The sequence below is a fragment of the Hyperolius riggenbachi genome, chromosome 10 (assembly GCF_040937935.1).
Source record: "Hyperolius riggenbachi isolate aHypRig1 chromosome 10, aHypRig1.pri, whole genome shotgun sequence".
Lineage (NCBI taxonomy): Eukaryota > Metazoa > Chordata > Amphibia > Anura > Hyperoliidae > Hyperolius > Hyperolius riggenbachi.
In genome coordinates, this window is record NC_090655.1 from 9,053,167 (window position 1) to 9,075,208 (window position 22,042).

The following is a 22,042-nucleotide window of genomic DNA, read 5'->3' on the forward strand; positions in this document are numbered from 1 at the left end:
GTCAGCTGCTTCCAACCACCGGTTTGTCGCTTTGCTAGCGCTCAGCATGGCCAGTAGGTGGACAGGCGCTCCCACCCATGTAGCTGCATTTGAGCCTGCCGGTTGCTTGAGAGACACGCAACATGAGACATATTCGCCGCTAGGTAACACTGCCACGCGTCAATTGTGATATGTACCGGATTACTGAGCACTGGCATTCAGCTGTATGTAACTGCAGCCAAACGGCTCTTGTGGCCGGCAGGCAGGTGTCTGAACTACTTGACAAACGAGCAGTTCAGCTGCCTGTGGAAGAGAGGCCTAAATCTTTTTAATCTGAATACATGTAACAGCCTAGAGGTAGGGATGCTCATTCGGATTTCGCGAAAATGCAATTTCCGAAATTCCGATCGGAAATTGCATTTCCGAATCGGAATGCGGAAATCGGTAATGCAAGTGCATTAGGCGGATTTCCGCCGGAAATCGCGGAATTTCCGCCCGACTTTAACCACCTTAGCGGTACGGACGAGCTCAGCTCGTCCATTACCGCCAGAGGGTGCCGCTCAGGCCTTGCTGGGCCGATTTTGATGAAATAAAGTGCAGCACACGCAGCCGGCACTTTGCCAGCCGCGTGTGCTGCCTGATCGCCGCCGCTCTGCGGCGATCCGCCGTGAGCAGCGGCGAAAGAGGGTCCCCCCAGCCGCCTGAGCCCTGCGCAGCTGGAACAAATAGTTCCGGCTAGCGCTAAGGGCTGGATCGGAGGCGGCTGACGTCAGGACGTCGGCTGACGTCCATGACGTCACTCCGCTCGTCGCCATGGCGACGAAGTAAGCAAAACACGGAAGGCCGCTCATTGCGGCCTTCCGTGTTACTTTTGGCCGCCGTAGGCGATCAGAAGAACGCCTCCGGAGCGCCCTCTAGTGGGCTTTCATGCAGCCAACTTTCAGTTGGCTGCATGAAATAGTTTTTTTTTTATTTAAAAAAAAAAACCCTCCCGCAGCCGCCCTGGCGATCTTAATAGAACGCCAGGGTGGTTAACATCGATTTTCTCAAAAACTATAAGGTCTTTTTGAAAACTTTTTTTTGCATCTTGTTCGGTAGATTCTGTTTAATAAACCCTGAAAATTTGGTTTCTAGGACTTACGGGGGCTTTGATATTAACCGCTAAAGTCGGCGAATTTTTACTGTTATGTAAAATGCAGAAAATCTGCATCTGCCCATTTTCTGCATTTCCATTACAGTAAAAATCCGCCGACTTTAGCGGTTAATAGCAAAGCCCCCGTAAGGCCTAGAAACACCACATTTTCAGGGTTTATTAAACAGAATCTACTGAACAAGATGCAAAAAAAAAAAAGTTTTCAAAAAGACCTTATAGTTTTTGAGAAAATCGATGTTAAAGTCGGGTGGAATTTCCGCGGTTTCCGGCGGAAATTCCGCATTGGAATGCGGAAATTGGTAGCGGAAGGCGGAATCGGTATTTGGCAATGGCGGAATGCGGATTTACCGTGGAATCGGAAATTGGCATTTCCGACCATCCCTACCTAGAGGTGGCCACACACACCATACATTGTTTATTTTGATTCAAGCATTCCGATCGAAAGTTTCGATCAGTATCTTCGAGGTACCGCGCGTATTTTCAAGATTGCCACAATTTCGGGATAAAAGATTGTAAACTTAAAAAAAAAAAAAAAAAAAAAAAATTGGTTGATTAGAAAAAGCCAGGGAAAAAAAAAAAAAAAAAAAAAAAAAAAAAGCTTTCAATTTTCTGGGACAACCTTATTTATCAAATTGGTGTAAAATTGGATCTCAATTGTATGGGGCGTGGCCACCTTTAGGACTCTTTTCCACAGACAGTTGATAGGCAGTGAAAAGCCCCTCAAACTCACAACTGCTTGTTGCTGCCTGGCAACAGCTCACTGCCCCCCGAACTCCCCCAGTGTTCTCCCCAGGCTCTTTTAGCCGGGTGCTCCACCCGGCTAGATTTAATGACCACCCGGCTGTCACCTTCTCACCTCCTCCTATGCTGTAAGCAGAGTTGCCCTGCATTTTTCATCTCGACCCACCCGGCTACTATTTCATGCCACCCGGCTGGAAAAAAACTTCTGGGGAGAACACTGTCCCCCCACCAGACTTATACACAGGTGACGCGGGCAATAAGCTCACCTGTAATCTTTAGGGTCTAATCGGATAGCTTTACTGAACATCTCCACTGCTTTGGCGTAGTCCCCATCCAGCGCACACTGCATCCCTTTCTCTGGAACGACAGCAATTATTCCAAATCAAAAACAAGCAATTTATATGTACATTATTATTCTACTGTTATATGCAGGCAAACAATTTTTCCAGTGAACCTAAAAATCCCTCGAACTCAACTGAGGGCTGCTGCACAGCAAGAGCGGTTCTGAGCGTTAAACGCTTGCGGGGGAAAACTGGATGGGATGGTGCACACCAGAGCGGCTTGTTTTTTGCACAAACGCAAACTCGGGGGCTGCAGCACTTTTGCCATTTTCTGAGGCGATTCTGCCTCAAATTTATAGGAAAGTGGAAAAATCGCTATATCAGAGAAATTTTTTTTACACAGTTTTTACACAGTACAGCTGTAACTGAACAGCTTCTGTAACAAAATATAAAATCTGCTACACAAAACCACTAGGCATGTTTATAAAACCTCTCTAATCATGCCTAGAATCGCTCTGAAAAACAGCTTCAAAGACCACTAGCGGTTATTGGTGTGCACTGGCCCTGATAAAGCATTGCTGCCATCTGATACAGTTCAATCACACTAAAAGAAAACATCTCCCAGACTACAATGCACCATGAATTGCTTTTCTCCTGTGTTGCTGTCACTTATAGTAGATAGTAAAAGGTTGAAAGATCTGAAATTTTGGACTAGTCCCATCTCCTCATGGGGGATGCTCAGTATTCATGCTTTATAAAAACACCAGGATCTATACAAAAGAGGTTGTCCAGCTACCCAACCAGTTCGCACACTATTTTGGCAGTTGGACTGAGAAACTCCAGTTTAGTAAGGGCTTTTGTAAACAAGTAACTGAAAATTTCCCATGAGGTCATTGACTAGTCCAATACCTGTCAAATTATAACTAGCTACTGTAAGTGATAGAAATATAGAAAATTCTGATGTTTTACTCTTGGTTTTACTCCAATTTAAGATATAAAAATATACACTTTTTTCCAATTTAGTATTTATACAGCGCGGTCATCTTATGCAGCGCTGTACATAGTTTATGTTATCTTGTCGCTAACTGTCCTTCAGAGGAGCAAAAGTCTGAAACCGGCTGTCTGGATGTTGGGTTGATGTGGCTCTGTAAGGCCCAGTGCACACCGAGCGGTTTTTGGAGCGATCCGCCGGCCGCATCCGCCTATAAAAACGCTTGTCTAATGTATTGCAATGGGATGGTGCACACCGGCGGTTTGCGGTTTTTGCCAAGCCGCAAACGAGCCTCCTGCTGCGCGTTTGCGGTTTTCGGAAGAGTTTCGTCCTCAATGTAAAGTATAGGAAAAACGCAAACCGCTCTGAAAAACGCTACTTCAGAGCGGTTTGCCAGGCATTTTTGTTACAGTAGCTGTTCAGTAACAGCTTTTACTGTAACAATATTTGTAATCTGCTACACAAAAACGCACCCAAAACCGCTAGGTATGTTTAGAAAACCTCTCTAAACATACCTAGAATGCTCTGAAATCAGCTCCAAAAACCGCTAGCGTATTGCGGATCTAAAAGCGGTTTTGGTGTGCACTGGGCCTAAAAGTTTAAGCTAGGCTTGCTAGTCGCAATCGGATCTGGACAGTGATGAGCTCAGGAGTAATGAGCTACTCATTACTACCATGATTTAAACGAGGTTTTATTGCCTCAGGTGTGCGGCTGGGAGAGAGGGAGTTACTTACCCATAAGTCTGCAGTCCTCTGCGTTCCAAACGTCTTGCACGTGTCCTATTGGACGCATTGCAAGACTCACTACGCACACTTCCTCCTACAAGCCAGGGGAAGGAAGTGCGCATAGTGAGTCTTGCAATGCGTCCAATAGGCCGCGTGCAAGACGTTTGGAACGCAGAGGACTGCAGACTTATGGGTAAGTAACCCCCTCGTCTCCCAGCCGCACACCTGAGGCAATCAAACCTCATTTTAATCACGGATTCGAATAGCTCACTACCCGTAAGCTCATCACTGGTTCTGGATGCAAGTTTGGCTTCTGGGGCATAAAGAGATAATTTGCATATTCAGTAGCAGTGCATTGTGGGTAACCACATAGGTTTACTTTAATTTGAATTATCGCAAATTCCTTCTGTTTTAAGAAGGCAAACCACACTTTTGTGTCCCTCAGAGGGGCTCACAATCTAATCCCTACCTTAGTCATTTGTCTATGTATGCATCGTGTAGTATCGTAGTCTAGGGCCAATTTAGGGGGAAGCCAATTAACTTATCTGTATGTGTTTGGGATGTGGGAGGAAACGGGAGTGCCCGGAGGAAACCCTCACAGACACTGAAAGAACATACAAACCCCTTGCAGATGTCGACCTGGCTGGTATTCAAACTGGAGACCCAGCGCTGCAAGGCGAGAGCGCTAACCACTACGCCACCGTGCCCTTTAATGTTATGCACTTAACACTCACAGGACCACAACCCCCCCCCCCCCAACCTTGTACAGGTTTAAAGGGGAACTGAAGTAAGAGGTATATGGAAGCTGCCATATTTATTTCCCTTTAATCAATACCAGTTGCCTGGCAGCCCTGCTGGTCTATTTCTCTGCAGTAGTATCTGAATAACACCAGAAGCAAGCATGCAGCTAGTCTTGTCAGATCTGACTTTAATGTCTGACACACCTGATCTGTTGCATGCTTGTTCAGGGGCTATGGCTAATAGTATTAGATGCAGAGGATCAGCAGGGCTGCCAGGCAACTAGTATTGCTTAAAAGGAAATAAACATGGCAGCCTCCATATACCGCTCTCTTCAGTTCCCTTTTAAACAGTTGTCTCAGGTGGTGTATGTTTCATGTGGCACTCTAGGACTGATCGCTGTACAGACACTGCTTGGATCCCAGAGAAGCACTGTGCCTAACCGTCCTGTGAACAGTGGCAGGGCAAGAGTAGTACCCAACAGTACATTTCATTCTAAATTATACCTGAAGTGAGAGGGATATGGAGGCTGTCATATTTATTTCCTTTTAAACAATACCAGTTGCCTGGCAGCCCTGCTGGTCTCTCTGGCTGCAGTAGTGGCTGAATCACACACCTGAAACAAGCATGCAGCTAATCCAGTCTGACTTCAGTCAGAGCACCTGATCTGCATGCTTGTATGTCCAACTCCAAAATTCCCCGAAAGTAAAGAATTTATTCACACGCATAGCGCATGACTACTTACCGCCCAGATTAGAACCGGATTTTAAAGTGTACCGAAGCGACACGAGATAAACGTGTGTACAGTATAAAACATAGCAGTAATCAGGCTGTTTTACTACCTGAAAGTAAATTTCTAGGCATGACAGCTGTCTTGGGACCTTGTCATGAAAATAGTAACTATCACTAATAAGCAAATTACAGTCATTAAAGTTTTCCTGGCAGAATACAACAGAGAGCAGGGGAGATAGGAAAAGGTCAATAGTTCATGTATTTTCACACTTAATAGGCTTCCACTGAGCAGAGATAACAAAACATTCATTCTACTTTGTAAATGTTTAAATAAAAAATAAAATGATGAAGAGTCATTAGGAGGATAAATACAATTGTTTATCCCATCAGTTTAATTTCATCTCAGGTTGACTTTACAGGAGAAACTGGGGGAGCAGGCATGTATGGCGAGCGGTTCTGCTCACTGCTCCCCCCATTCTGCCCCTCTGCCCCCTCTTCTGGGTGGGGGAATCACTGCGCCTGCACTGGCCCAGCTGCATGCATCCTACAGCGTGCACGTCGTCATGCAGAGAGCGCTCGCTCGCTGTGTGTTCCGTGAGGCCGGGTCAGTGATGCCCCACCCAGAAGAGGGTGCTGGGGGGCATTTAGAGGCGGCAGAGGGCAGAACGGAGAATGGGGCAAAGCGGTGAGCACCATGACACCATACATGCCTGCCTGTTTCTCATATTGGATTTCTGTCTACCTGTATTGTTGTACAATTGGCACACCAAAAAAATAAAAAACAAAAAAAAACACAAGTTATTAATGGATGTTCTTGTGGGTTTTCATAGCTCTATAAAAAGACCCATATGAGTGACTTTGTAAAATTGTATTGTAACAGAAATCATGAAGCCCGGCCAGGAGGGTCACCCCGACCTGTTACTCCGGGGACATGACCCTCATCTGTTGCAGAAACAGCGCACACATCTGTATTCATAGCATCTAATAGGCCTTTACAAGAGGCTGCCTTCCACGGACGAGAACATTATGTCACCACGTTTTCAGATTGGAAGCGCCGCCTGTAACAGATCCAAGTTCTTGTGAAAGTATGCCAGGTATTTGTGCAGCTATTAGCTGCGAGTAACAGGTTCTCACAGCATTTACAGTGCCTGATAAACTGACATCGCCTCAGAAACGGTACACGGTCATGTCAGTGGGGAAAGCAGGCTGCAGCCATCTACAAAAAACTGTGGCCATTATAGCTTCACTAGTAAAAAGGCCTGCCCATTAAAAAAAAAAAACGGGCGCTAGGTCACAGCCGCTATCCCCACAACGCGCGTCCTGCTTGCTGGTTCCCCACCACTGTCTGAAGTATAGGCACACAGGGAACTGCTTGTTTGGCAGTTGGAAAAAGCTGCTATTTCCCACAATGCAATGAGAACCTCTGTGAACCACACACAGCAAACTGTCAGATCCGGCCCTGTGTGCTAACTGTATTCCGTATACAGGGAAACAAGAAGTGAGGATAATATCCTTTCAGGTGTGCCACAACACCAGTGTTGCCAACCGCCCGTAAATTTACGGGCAGCCCGTAATTTTTGATACAAATTAAGCTGCCCGTGAATTCCGTAAGACGCCATATTATCTGTATTTTGGAAGAACCTCTGCCAGATTACGTGGATTTTTGGTGAAATGCTGTAAGATTACATCTATTTTGAGGGAAGGGGGGGGAAACACTATGGCAGAGCTCAAACTTCCCTGGCAGACCTTTTACAGCAATATTAAAATCATGTATATTTGGCCCCACCCATGACCACACCCACATTCTGTTGCGTGGCCACGCCCATTTTTCCGGCACAGCGCAGGGGGTTTTGTCAGTAAACAAAAAAAAAATCTTTTGCCAGTAAATTTTTAGGTATTTGTCAGTAAAAAAGAACGTGAAAGGTTGGCAACACTGCACAACACCTACATAGACTTTATACTAATAAAAAGGATATATGTAGCAAAAAACTGAAGAAACTTGAAGAGTTTATATGCAAAAAATACGGCCGGAGAGAGAGGACGAGCCGCGCAGCTTCTGGCAGCACGCTGGGACGTTACACCGGCATGGAACAGACGAGATGTCCCCTATCTAGCTTCCGCTGCGCCTACTTTGCTTAAAGAATGGAGGCAAAGGAGACAGGAGGAGACAGAGGACAAAGGAGAAATGAGGCACATGGGAGACACACAAAGGAGACACGGGGGTCAGAGATGAGCCAGAGGGGGACACTGGAGGCAGAGGACAGAAATGGCGCAGTGTCCCGACTTAAGAACGGATTCAGGTTAAAGGGACTCCGAGCAGTGCAGAAACTATGGAAAGATGCACATCATTTTAAAGCTCTCTTTCTCCTCTTTCCAATGATATATAAACTGCCACCCTACGCCTTTTAGTTTTCGCTATTTTCGCGATTGAAATTGCCGCGGCCGCGATTCCGATCGCGAAAATAGAGAAAACTAAAAGGTGTAGGTCAACGATTTAGGTGTCGTCAGAAAGAGGAGAAAGAGAGCTTTAAAATGATATCCATCAAGCCATAGTTATATTGTATTACACAGGGCGACTTTTTGTCAAAGTCAGCAGCTGCATTCAGCAGAATGGAGCTGCTGACACTGGGGAAAGTGTCGTCCTGTGTAATACAATATAACTATGGCTTGATGGATATCATTTTAAAGCTCTCTTTCTCCTCTTTCTGATGACACCTAAATCGTTGCCCTACACCTTTTAGTTTTCTCTATTTTCGCGATCGAAATCGCGGCCGCGGCAATTTCAATCGCGAAAATAGCGAAAACTAAATGACGTAGGGTGGTGGTTTATATATCATTGGAAAGAGGAGAAAGAGAGCTTTAAAATGATATGCATCTTTCCATAGTTTTTGCACTGCTCGGAGTCCCTTTAAGAACGAACCTACAGTCCCTATCTTGTCCGTTAACCGAAGACTACCTGTATTGTCAAAACTGACAAGATCAGCTGCAAGCTTGTTTCTGATGTGATTAAGACACTACTGCAGTCAAAGAGATCAGCAGCACTGCCAGGCAACTAGTATTGTTTAAAAGGAAAAAAATATGGGAGCCTCCATATCACTCTCACCTCATGGTTACTTTAACAGTGGCTGAGCAGATGCAGAACAATCGTGCAGAGAGCAGAAAGTTTCTCTCTGTGCCCTTAGTTAGTCTCAGGACAGGGAAAAGAAACTTCTCTCCCCATGGGGCCCCCTGTGGCTTCATCCCTTGCAGGGTCTATTGTTACGCCCCTGGCTATGGGGAGTTCATCTGTAGATGTGAAATAGATTGTGTCATTTGCTGCTGTGAAGAGGAAATCATAACAGAAGATTGCTTCACATCAGCAGCTGCCGGAGGCCTTGAATATTATTCTGCATGTCTGCATATTTCCTGGGAACGAGATTTTCCTGAACGCTGAACGCACGGGTTGCTGCACGGCGTCTCTGGACGCGAACGCTTCAGAAGAAAAATAAAAAAGGTTTCTGGTTCCCATGGCAACCAATCGCTTTTCAGCCGAGTCATAACCAGGCCTGCTCTGCATAGAAAGCAGAGTTTGGCCTATAGCAGCCTTAGTTTGCGGTGTGTATGAGACTGGCGTGAGTCAGCAAAACTAACGTGTGTAAAGTATCTGCACGGCATTTGTATGTTCTCCCCGTGTCTGTGTGGGTTTCCTCCGGGCGCTCCGGTTTCCTCCCACATCCCAAAAACTGATAGGTTAACTGGATTCGCCCTACATTGGCCCTAGACTACCATACATGCACTACATAGACATATGACATCATGGGCAAACTTGGCCCTCCAGCTGTTTAGGAACCGCAAGTACCACAATGCATTGCAGGAGTCTGACCGCCACAGTCATGACTCAAAGACAAATGCATTGTGGGATTTGTAGTTCCTTAAAAGCTGGAGGGCCAAGTTTGCCCATGCCTGGATTAGATTTGTGAGCTCCTTTAAACAAGGCATCCTCTGTACAGCGCTGCTGAATAGGTCGGTGCTATAGAAATACTAAATATGTAAAGTGCTTTTCTCCCAAAGGACTAATTCACACACGCTGTACATTCAATCTGCAGTAGGGTGGACTTTTGTCAGAGAAAGAGCTACAGAGTCATCGATGCCAGCATGAATAAGAGGAGTTTTCAGTCTGGATGTGAACTCCCCTGGGATGGAGCTGTCGACTGAGCATAGTAAGGGGTTACAAAGGGTAAGAGGAAGCATGACCAAAAGGTTTTCGTGCCAATTTACTGCTAGGAAAGGGTTTTATGGCTGCAATTCCTTATCAGTGAGGGTTACTTTATACTTTATAATCTGACCCGGTCCAGACCTAGACAGAAACTCACTTGTATACCTGATTATTATTTTTTTTCTCTCTTTCTGCTTGAAAAACACTGTACATACACCTCACATTGGGTGTCCTTTAAGAGGCTCTGTACACATCTTGCTGTTAAAAAGTGTACATGAGGTGACATGAGATACAGTACAAAAACCCAATAACCAGGCTGTTTAACTCTTTCAGGCAGCAATATAAAACAAGTAAATTTCTAGGCATGGAAGTGACAGCTTCTGTCTTGTGGTCTGGAATATAGTAACATCACTGATAAGTAAATTACAGACATGAAAGTTTTCCTGGCAGAATAAAACTGGGAGCAGGGGAGATAGGAAAAAAGTCAATAGTTCATGTATTTTCAATTAGGGACACTTATTAGGCTGCCACTGAGCAGAGACATCAAAACATTAATTGTACTTTGTAAATGTTTAAATAATAAAAAAAAAAAATTCCATTGTTTTGTTTTATAAGTCTTTTTAGGAGTAGAAGCAGTGGCGTAGCTATGGAGCTCGGGGCCCCGGTGCGAGTTTTACATTGGGCCCCCCAAGGCACTCTATACAAAACACTTGATACGGCGTAACAAAATCTACAGTATTAGAGGTGCAAGAAGGGGATGGGGAACATTGTGTTAATGATTACTACCATTCAAAGCATCTATAGAAGTGATTATTACCACCATAGGACCAATAAACAGCTTATCCTTTAATTTAGAAAGGGCCTCATGGGGCCCCTCTGGCCCAAGGGCCCCGATGCGGTCGCTACCTCTGCAACCCCTATTGCTACGCCCCTGAGTAGAAGGATCAATACAACTGATTACGTCAGAAGTAAATTTTCCCCTCAGGTTCACTTTAAGGCCTTAAGATGCATCCTGGTTTTTGATGCGCTGCCATTTGCTCTATATCATATAGCAGCAATTCCCCCCTCCCCAAAGCCGCCTCACTGAACTCCGCTTTTCATCTTGTGAATTATAAAATGTAGCAGAGTTTTTAGCGGATGCTGCCTCCAATTACACACAGCCCAGATCTGGGCGCTTTGATTATTCAGCTATTGAAGTGTATTTTTTGATCTCTGCCCAGCAAGGCTTTTAGGGCTCAGGTGAACGGCTGTAAGTGCTCAGTTATTAGCTGAATGATAGTCGGAGGAATAGTTGCTAGGTTATTTCTCCAGCCAATCACCAGCGCGGCTATCTGCAGGTCGCCAAAAGCAATGCGGGCGTGTAGTTGTATCCGCTGCACTGTTATCTTTCTGTGTTTGCAGGATTATGCCGACAAATCCACCGTGCCAAACACGGGACCCACTTTATAGGAACACTAGAAACTAAACGTACAATATAAAAATGACATAATTACAACACGCAAGTTTGTCCTATACCAAAAATAAATGTAATGCAACCAACAGTTCTCGACCTATTGACAGGGCTAGTCCATATCCCGAAAGGGAAGGGGGAGCCGAGTGATGTAATTAGGCAGAGAGCTTCTAGAGGCCAACAATGATTAGATTTCCTAATTAGCAGAGCAGATTTTTTGTATGTTTTTACACACAGGGAATGCTTTCAAAAATGTTTTTATGTAGGCAAGTAAAGTTTAGGGAGTTTAATCCCACTTAAAGGGAAACTTTATTGATAAAAAACCAAATCTATCCTACTCCTAAAAAGGACGTCGATGTCCCAGTTTTAATGTTTAAAATAAAAATTCATTGTTTTGTCTCCGTTCAATAAAACAGTCTGTCCCCTGTCTGAAGCCTGGTTCACACTGCCAGAACTTTTTTTTTAGCGCTAATGATTTGAAGAGCTCTTGCAATGCGATGTGGGATTTAATTTTTCTTTATAAAATTACATTGCTTAAGTGAGAACACTCATAGCATTACATTAGCAAAAGCTTTTAAAATTACAGGTGCTTAGAAAAAGATCTTGCAGTGTGAAAAAGAGCTTTGCTAAAATATATGAACTATTGACCATATTTTTTTATCGCCATCTCCTGAGCTCAGAAGCCCAGTTCTCTGCCATGAAAGTGTTTTTTGGCTGTAATTCCTTATCTGTGAGAAACACTATATCGTCTGACAGGGTCCTGACTGGAGAGAAACTGTCAGTTGCATAGCTGAACTCTTAACTCTTTAGGCAGAGAAAGAATAAAAGCAATAGCATGTTTGTATGCCTGGCATTGTACATACACGTGTATCGTATGTCACTTAACAGGTAACTGAGGCAAATAAGAATGGGGAGCAAGCATGTACAGGGAGCAGTCCTCATGCCCACCACTGCCCCCCATTCACCTTTGCCCCCCTCTGTTCTCTCCTACAAGCCAGCAGAAGCGGCTTACAGGTTGGCAGGCCAAAGCAGTGGGCAACACAGGAGAGTGGGGGGGTGCAGGGGGAAGCTGTGGGCATGGGTACTGCTCCCTGTACATGCCCGCTTCCGCCGCTCTTATAATCTTATTTGCCTTTCAGCTTCCCTTTCACATTTGCATCATCAGGGAAGACATTTGTGTCATTCTACTTATATATTTAGCCAGCTCACGTCAGGCCTATAGTGAATGCAAAAGAGAAAAGCAGGACATTTGCCATAAGCGTTCACCATTTCGCACTCTCACCACTTACCAGCGAAGTGTTGGCTTCTTTGGACTGAAGAGTTGTTGCAGTCACCCTGAAAAAAGGGAAAAATGTGGCGACATTATTGCACTTACTTGACCAGGTTGTCAAAAAGGTTTGCCAAGCTGCTTTCACGGTACTGAGGGGGGGAGGAGATTAGAAGGGGAGGAGGCTAGAAGGGGAGGAGGCTCCTAGACTGGCTTTTTAATAAAATTGTCATTAAAGGAAATCAAGCAAACTGGACAAAATCTGCTTTACTCACCTGGGGCTTCCTCCAGCCCCTTGCAGCCGACTGTCCCACGCTGTCACCTCTGCGCTCTGCACTGTGCAGACGACATCAAGGTCGCCCTTACTGCGCCAAGCGCCGCTGTCAATCACTGCCACGTTGTCCGCGGCTTACAGCGCCTGCACACGCGGACAAGGTGGCAGTGATTGACGCAGGCGCAGTAAGGGCGTCCCCTGTTTCTACAGCACTGCTTTGCACTGAAAATTTCATTTCTTGGCCAATTCAACACATTGGACAATACGGATATCCTGTTTGGCAAAAACTTTTTATAAAGATGCAGGAAATATGTAAAGAGGCTCAGAAAGGTTTTGAACCTCTGCTTTCTCCATCTATTGATCAATAATATCCTCTTCACTCCCCTGAAGTGTTTAGTTTGCCAAAAGGAATCATAACGGCCATGTTTATAGAGGTCTGCAGACACATTGATCCAGCCAGGTAAACAGGTCATAAAATAAAGCCTATAAAAACATTTACAAGAATTGGCCGTCACTGCAGAGCTAATTCATCACCTCCAATATTGTGTCTCCTGTAGTCACAGATGAGTCGGTTATATCACATGATGAACTCTGAATCACAGTTTTTATGGACTGAACTCTAATTCTGCAGACCTGAATAGAAACACACGGCCTGAAGGCAGACAGGCGGCAGAGGAGCTGGGCTGATTACCGATAGAGTCGGGAATTGGTCTGCAGTGTATGGGCAGGCAACAGATCCCAGTTGATCTGCCCATACATTGCATACTCTCCTTGTGGTTTTGGGTCCCCCCAAGCTGCTTGGTTACTCTGTTGTACTGGTCCAAGCCCTATCCCATACAGCCTTATCAATCCCTGCCCTGTACTGATGAGGGCCAAAAGCCTGAAACAGGCTGTCTGCATGCGGGGTTGATATGGCTGTGTAATATCTAAAGCTATAGGCTTGCTATACACCACCAGCGGTTCTGGATGGAAGCCTGGCTTACAGGGGCATAAAGAGATAATTTGCATATTCAGTAGTGGTGCATTGTGGGTAACCACAGATGTTCAGTTAAGGCTGAATTATTGTAAATTCCCTCTGTTTTAAGAAGGCAAACCAACCCAGCCCAAACATTGAGTGATGTATGGCTACGTTTAGGGTGGAATTTGAGAGGACTTAAAGAGACACTGAAGGGGAAAAAAAATGATGATCTTATGATTTGTATGTGTAGCACAGCTAAGAAATAAAACATTAAGATCAGATACATCAGTGTAATTGTTTCCAGTACAGAAGGAGTTAAGAAACTCCAGTTATCTCTATGCAAACAAGCCATTAAGCTCTCCGACTAAGTTAGTCGTGGAGAGGGCTGTTATCTGACTTATTATTATCTCAACTGTTCCTGGACTATTTACTTTTTCTCTGCCAGAGGAGAGGTCATTACTTCACAGACTGCTCTGAAAGAATCATTTTGAATGCTGAGTGTTGTTTAATCTGCACATATTATAGAATGATGCAATGTTAGAAAAAACACTATATTCCTGAAAATAAAAGTATGAGAATATTTTCTTTGCTGCTAATCTAGTAATTATTCATAGTACACAACCAATTCACTATATCATTTTTTTTTTTTTTCGCTTCAGTGTCTCTTTAAGCGGGATAAAATGCTAACATTCAATAAAGAGGTGTTTTCCTACTTTTTATTACCCATATAATTAGATTTGCTTTTGTACACAAGTAATATTGTCTGTCTACAAATTCCCAAAGTACAATTCATCTGCTCTGAAAGCTGCCATTGCTTTTTACTGCATAGCTGCTGTATTTATACATGTTAAAATCTATCTACTGATCACTTTTCAGCTCTTTCTGCTTCTTAGTTTAGGACAGCTCAGTTTTGGCAAGGTTTACCAAATGTATCTGACAAAGGATAATGTTATCACTTTTTCGGGTGCGGCCAGAAGCTGCCCGCTGCAGCAAGGAGTTTTCCCACTGAAGAACAAAGTGCTGTGTTCAACTGTTTGAATGCTGTTCTGCTACAATTTTTCTATTTTTTTATTTTTGTGGTAGTAGATTTTATGCTGTAAATCTTTTAGAGTAAAGAGGAAATGCAGAATTTCATAACACTAACAAATTACTCAACACATAAATGACAATGTGATCTGGCTGCAGGTGCTACTCTGCCAACCCACCTCCAGTGGAATTCTGTAAACTGAAGGAAAGGAGGGGAGTGGGGGCAGGAGAAAGGTCTCAGGGGGTGTTTGGGGGGGGGGGGGGAGAGTAGTGCCCTTTTCAAGCATTTACAACTTGTGTTAAAGTGATCCCTCCCTGTTTGACTTCTGTTTGAGGCGTTTCCTATGTCCTATGCTCTATTTACTTTCAGGGAGTTACTTTTTAGTTTAAAGGCAAAACTTTTATAAACACTGTACTCATCACAAAAACACAGAATTACCTCTTGCATCTTCCCTTCATTTTCTTTGTTGGCGTTGTGCTTCTTGTCAAGTTTGTTCCCACTCTTTGGTCTGATGTGACTGGCAGCATTGGCAACAAATGCGCTATTTACATCCCACTCCGGTTCCTGCCAAGGGAGAACAGATATGAGTCTGCTGGCATGTCTATGAACACGTGCCGATCAGGGGCACCCGCCCCAATTTGGGTACAGTATAAGCAGTTACGGTGTGCCTGTATTGATAGTAAACTAGCTGCAGTGTGTGCTGATCTCTGCCATCACCACAGGCAGCGTGTAACAGCTTATACTGTACATACTGGAGGAAACAGATCAGCACACACTGCAGCTAGTTTACTGTCCGTAGAGCAGGGGTCTCAAACTCAATTTACCTGGGGGCCGCAGGAGGCAAAGTCAGGATGAGGCTGGACCGCATAAGGGATTTCACAAAAAAAAGTCAATCAGCAGCTCCCTCCCCCGAACGCCCCCCCCTCCTTGCATAGATTTTTATTTCAAAATCAAATTCACACTGAAGCGATCTATTTTGCCTATTTTATATTTCTCTTCAGTGCACCCATTACAAGTAATCCACTGTGTCCCCGCCGCAAAACGAGGGCTGCAGAGCCCCCAAATCGCCCGGGGGGGGGGGGGGGGGGCAATCCACCAGCATTTCCTGGAAGGGGCAGAACTTTCAGCTTCAGCTCTGCCCCTCCTGACGTCAATCGCAGCGCATCGCCGCCTCTCCCCGCCCCTCTCTGTGAAGGAAGAGTGAGAGGGGCGGGCAGAGGCGGCGATGCGCCGCGATTGACATTAGGAGTGGCAGAGCTGAAGCTGAAAGCTCTGCCCCTTCCAGGAAATGCCAGCGGATTGCCCCCCGGGCGATTTGGGGGCTCTGCAGCCCTCGTTTAGCGGCGGGGATGCAGCGGATTACTTGGGAGCACTGAAGCGAACTATAAGGAAGCTTTTGCTGGCGCGGGCCACAAAATATTGCATAGAGGGCCGCAAATGGCCCACAAGTTTGAGACCCCTGCCGTAGGAGGCACATAGTGACAGCTTATACTGTACATACTGGAGGTAGCAGAGATCAGCACACGCTGCAGCTAGTTTACTATCAGTACAGGCACAGAGTAACAGCTTATACTGTACATACTGGAGGTAGCAGAGATCAGCACACACTGCAGGTAGTTTACTATCAGTACAGGCACAGAACAACAGCTTATACTATACATACTGGAGGTAGCAGAGATCAGCACACAGTGCAGCTAGTTTACTATCAGTACAGACACAGTAACAGCTTATACTGTACATACTGGAGGCAGCAGAGATCAGCACACACTGCAGCTAGTTTACTGCCAGTGCAGGCTGTTTATCTGTTGATGGTACAGACACATTTGTCGATTTTTTTTCCTTTGTTAATTAACAATACAAAATATGTCGCCATCTCTAAGCAAGGTGTGCTGCCAATATTTTATGCTGGGTTGCTTCCAAAAACATTCACAGAGTTCCATCTGCCATTAAAGGACAACTGAAATGAGAGTGATATGGAGGCTCCCACATTTGTTTATTTCCTGCTAAAAAAAAAAAAAAAAAAAAACAAAACCACTTGCCTGGCAGCCCTGCTGATCTCTTGCAGTAGTGTCTGAATCGCACCAGAAACCAGCATGCAGCTAATCTTGTCAGATCTGACAATGAAGTCAGAAACACCTGATCTGCTGCATGCTTGTTCAGGGGCTATGGCTAAAAGTATTAGAGGCAGAGGATCAGCAGGACAGCCAGGCAACTGGTATTGCTTAAAAGGAAATAAACATGGCTACATCCATATAGCTCACTCTTCAGTTCACTCTTCTTCAGCCTGGCAGCAAGGGCGCAACTACAAATTACTGACCCCCCCTCCCCCCCCCCAATCCTCACACCCCTCCCCTTTCCACCCCTGGTGACCCTTACAGCCTGGGGGGGGGCATCTCACTAGGGTCATAAAACAAGTGTAGCCATTATGATCGTCACACCCGTAACATGTGCAGCCACAAGACACCTGATGTGACAAATCCACCCCTTTATCAGAGGTTGCGAGTAGCAATTGGGGCCCCATTAAAGCTCTGGGCCTCCCTGCGGTCCTAGGAGCCGCTCCCCCCCTCGTAGTTATGCCTTGCCTGGCACACAGAAGCTGCCATGGGGGGGGGTCAGTCGCCCATCAAACCCCATAAAACGTATCAGAGATATTCTCAATCGTACCATATGAAGGTGTCTTTGGAAACTAGCTCCCCCTGGTGAACGTTTCCAATCATTGCATAATGAGTGGGCCAGAATTCCCCAATTCAGGGTCACAAAACTCTGACTCCATACCTGACCATATAAAGACTTTGCAAAAAGCTGGAGGTCAATCAATATAATATTACGGTACTATGTGCTGTGTCTTCACACACTGCTCTGTGTTGTAGTACCTGCTTGACGCAAATAAGGGTGTCCTATCATGAGAGGTCTGTATCCCAGTTCTCAGGAAAAGTACACAACTCTTACCCCTAACCTACAAAGCTCTCCACAATTTCTCTCCCCTGTACATCTCCTCACTAGTTTCCTAATACCAACCCAACCGCAATCTCAGATCTGCACATGGCCTATTGTCCTCCTCTAGACTTGCCTCCTGACATTTACATGTATTAGATTTCTCACACGCTTCACCCCTCCTCTGGAATGCCTTCCCTCAACATTTGTCACGCTCCAAACTTTTGTTACCTTTAAACGCTCTCTCAAAACTCACTTATTCCGACAAGCCTATGCTCAACCTTAGGCCTCTTCCCTTTTGTCCTAAAGTCAAGTTGCACTGCTACCAAAATATCCAAAAACACACTGTGGGACATTTATCAAGAGTGTGAGATAAACTATTGGTAAGTGTTTAGAAATCAGAGCAAAACGGTCTCAGGGATCAGTAAAATAAGTAGACAGTGCAGTTTCCTTTTAAAACAGTTGTAAAATAGGAGGAGTTACGAAGGTTTCTCAGACAGTGCAGTATAGGAGCGAAATTGTGGTTAATGAGGTAACCAATACATCTGCAGGCTCTGAGTGAGGAAATCAGCAGGGGGAGGTACCCTTCACAAATCACGTCTAGCCTGCACTGCTCAAATCTGTAGAAGTGCTGTTTAAAAAGGAAAAATACGAATGCCTTGATAAATCTGGCCCACTGCCTCCAGGTATGCTTCTTGTATACTACCCCACCCTTTCTTTCCCTCCTGTCCCTTTAGACTGGAAGCTTGTAAGTTGTAAGGGCAGGGCTCTCACCCTTTTGTATCTTGGAAATCAGTATACATTTTATTTATAATGTTACGTTTGTCACTGTGATTACCCATTCGGTATTTTGTATCAATTCTGTATTTTGTCACCAATTATGTATTTGGTGTATTCCATATGTCTGTATTATTATGTACCTCATGTTGGGTTTACGTTATACAGCGCTACGGAATATGTTGGCGCTTTATAAACCAATAAGTGTCTTATCGGCAAATTAACACTTTCCTCCAATACCCTCCAACATTGTTTAATACAAAAGCATTACCATCGCCTATAAGAGCAGTTTCGTAGCCCCGGGTTTATAACTCCAAATCATTCAATTCTTCATAGGAGAGCCTGCAGAAATGAATATCTCAATACAAGTCACGGTGTGAGTACGCAGGAGGAACGCAGCCGCAATCTGGAGGGTTTTTACAAAGAAGTCTAAAATGAGATTGTTCAATAATAAAATGTACAGAGCACAGCTTAGTCACCCAATCAAATATTCTGCAGAAAACTGGGTTAATGGGCGGCTTTCAAAACATTACTGCCATTGCCATGTTACAGAGCGAGCCGGCTGCCTGGCCCTCTGCTAAACATAGATGTTTTTAACCGCATCTCCCACCAGAACGTACATTAGTAGATGCATAGAATCCAGCAAGACTGGAAAATAGATCTTTTTATGCAAATAACAGATTGCTGAACCTTTTACGCTGGGTACACACTGAGATTTTATGGTCGATTTACTGTCAGATCGATTATTTCTAACATGTCCGATTTACTTTTTGATCGATTGCCAATTAAAGGTAACGGAAATCGATCGGAAAGCAAATCGGACATGTTGTAAATCGATCTGACAGTAAATAGACAAAATCTCATCGTGGGTACCAGCATTATACCTGTCCAGATCCCAGCCAGGGCACTATCTGCATGAAGTGTGTATGTTCTCACAGTCTCTGCGTGGGTTTCTTCTGGGCACTCGTTTCTTCCCACACCCCAAAAAAAACCATACAGATAAGTTAATGGTTTTCCCCCAAAATTGTCGCTAGACTACGATACATACACTAGACAATACACAGACATAAGGAAACTCATTTTTAGAACTAGGAACACCATGCATTTTATTTACTTGAGCTCCTATTTCAGCGATTGCTCAATATACCGTATTCTGATCAGACATTGATCAGCTAAAACAAGCTAGCCAAAGGATGTAGGATTTTTCCAAATTCTGATCATATTTTTGGCCATTTTTCAAATGTAATATCGATCTAAAATTGATTTTAAAAAAGCGAACAGTAGCCAGTATTTCTATCAATATTTTATAGCATTTCTGATCGGCTTCCGATCGAGAAAAATCAGATCGGCAAACATTGTACAACCTATTGATTACCAAGCAATCAGAAAAAAAAAATTATATCAAAAGTGAAAAAATGGATGGAGTGTACCAGCCATTACTGACAAAAGCATCCCCACTGTGAAACATGGTGGTGCCAGTATTGCCGTATGCTATGGGGAGGGGCTCAGAAAGGCCGGAGAGGATAAGAGACAGCCCAACTTCTAGGATTTCCCTCTAGGTTTACTGCATTCATTACAAAATTTGTCTTTCTCCACAATGAGGACCCCGAGCATACATCCAACAAGGATTAAAACTCGTTACTGGAATAGAGGATTCACGAGATGCTAGTTTTGTTATAATTGGAATGTAGCTGGAATTGGGACAGTAAAATGAAATGGGCAATTAGCATTTGCCCAATTTATGCTGCATGCAATTTGCATTGACCGCTCGCCCCTCTTCTAAGGAAATAATCTCAGAACTAGCTTCTTATTCCCCCCCCCCCCCCAAATTATTGAAGCTGCACTTTGCCCCAATGGTGGTGTGTCAAGCTCTAACCGAGGAAGGACCAGAATCCATTACACCTCCAAAAATATTAGCAGCTTGCTTACCTCTCCTGTACAGCAAAACAGCCAAAGACTTACGACAAGTCATGTGGCGCAAAAAAAAAAAAAAAAAAGGAATCAAACAGGTTTTGCAGGTGTTACCGGCTTCATCAGGTACCAAAAGAAATGCCATGTGGCTAAAGATTGCACATTGAGGTGCAGAGACAGATCTCATTCAGCCACATGGCACTTTTTTAGGGAACAATCGCTAGCAATTGAAAGCGCTCCCTAAACGCTCAAAAACGTTCTAGTGGGTTCCAGTCCTGATCCTGTTTTAGTTCTGCAAAATTTGATTTTCCTCAAAAGCGGACCTGAAGTCTGAACTTCCTCTCTGCTCTAAAAGATAAACAGCATAATGTTTACAAAAAAAACAAAACATCTTTGTTACAGCTGATACAAATCCTGCAATACATCTGCAGTGTGTCTACTTCCTGCTTTCATTGAAGCAGACATAGGGTTAACACCCTGTGTTTACAGATTAGCAGCTCTGCCACGGTAGAGGAGATTCCTGAGCTGACGGCTGAGATCAAACTCCAATCACAGATGAAGGGGGAATTAGACCGGCTAAACGCTCTAAATCCATACAGGGTGCCTTTCTCGGTTTTCCTTCTGTCCTGTGCAAGAGTTCAGCTCCACTGTAAGTTGTTTTGGGGCATTTAGCTTTACAGTTGGGGTCCTGCTTAAACTAGTATTTTGAGGTCTCCATTCTTCAGGTGTAACCGGTCGTGGCTGGAACTGAAGGCTGTACATACACAGTGCTTCTGGGACCTGACAGAACTGGGGCAGTTTTGGAAAGAACAAGAAAATAAAAATAGCAGAAATGACCGCATTGTTCGCACATTGATCACGGCAATCACGGCTTTGTAATTAATTAAAATTAAACCTCAGAGACTTGTTTTCACCACAAAAACGGAAGAGTCTATTATTAGTGTCAAGAGCAGTTTAATTCCTCTGCAATTTAGTGTTCTAGAACAATGCATCCCAAATATTTCAAAGAGAGCTGGTCTTTTATAGGCACTACATACGGAATTCAGTGTCAAACTGTATAACAGATTTAGTGATATTAACGCAGACATAAAGGGGGTTGTCTTGGGGATTTTTAAAATAAAACCGGACACTTACCTGGTGCTTCTACTAGCCCCCCTGAAGCTGTAATGTCCCGCGCCGTCCTCCTCCGATCACTCGTTCCCCGAAGCCAGCACCGGTCTGGTCGGCATCAGAGACCCACTGCGGCTGCGCGCGTCATCGAGATCTTACTGAGCAGGTGCAGTGCAAGAAAACCTGGTGCTGCACCTGCGCAGTAAGCTCCAGATGACATGCACGGGAGCGAGCATTATTAGTCTTGTTGGACGAATATATTACCGAGACCGGCAGCGAGAACCGAGGTTAATAGGAGGACGGAGTGGGACATAGCTTCAGGGGACTGGTAGAAGCCCCAGGTAAGTGGGCGTTTTTATTAGAAGAAAAAAACAACAAAAAAAAAACTACGACTACATGATGGCAAAGTACCGTCACTCTAGCCTTGGCCCCTCCCATCACTATGATTACATGATAGCACAATACCGTCACTCTTTAGCCTCTGCTCCTCCCATTATCATGATCACATGATGGCACAGTATTGTCACTTTTTATCAATGGCTCCTCCCATTACCTGGATAAGCTCAGGGGTGCAGCAGGAAATCAAGCCGCTATTTCAGGTGCGCCACAGGTTAAGCAGCATCCGTTACACCCTGAGAGCCATGTGCAACACATAATTGCAGTCTGTACAGCAAATGACAGGAAATGATAGTTCCTCTAAGCTGCAAGCACAGCTATTAACCCAGCGATCGGGCTTAGTGAGATCTGCAGTCAGTGCAGGAACTCCTCTCTATATATAAAATACAGGAATAGTTCTCCA

At 44.6% G+C, this 22,042-nt stretch overlaps 1 protein-coding gene across 1 annotated transcript in view; it reads right to left on the reverse strand.

Annotated features, from left to right (window-relative positions):
* Window positions 1–22,042, reverse strand: part of TTC31 (tetratricopeptide repeat domain 31) — a 102,240-nt gene that overhangs the window by 45,214 nt on the left and 34,984 nt on the right. Inside the window, exons 5-7 of the mRNA XM_068255049.1 lie at window positions 14,950–15,075; window positions 12,275–12,320; window positions 2,140–2,230 (exon numbers count right to left, since the gene is read on the reverse strand). Of these exons, the coding sequence (XP_068111150.1) occupies window positions 2,140–2,230; window positions 12,275–12,320; window positions 14,950–15,075 (263 nt within the window). The remainder of the gene's footprint in view (window positions 1–2,139; window positions 2,231–12,274; window positions 12,321–14,949; window positions 15,076–22,042) is intronic.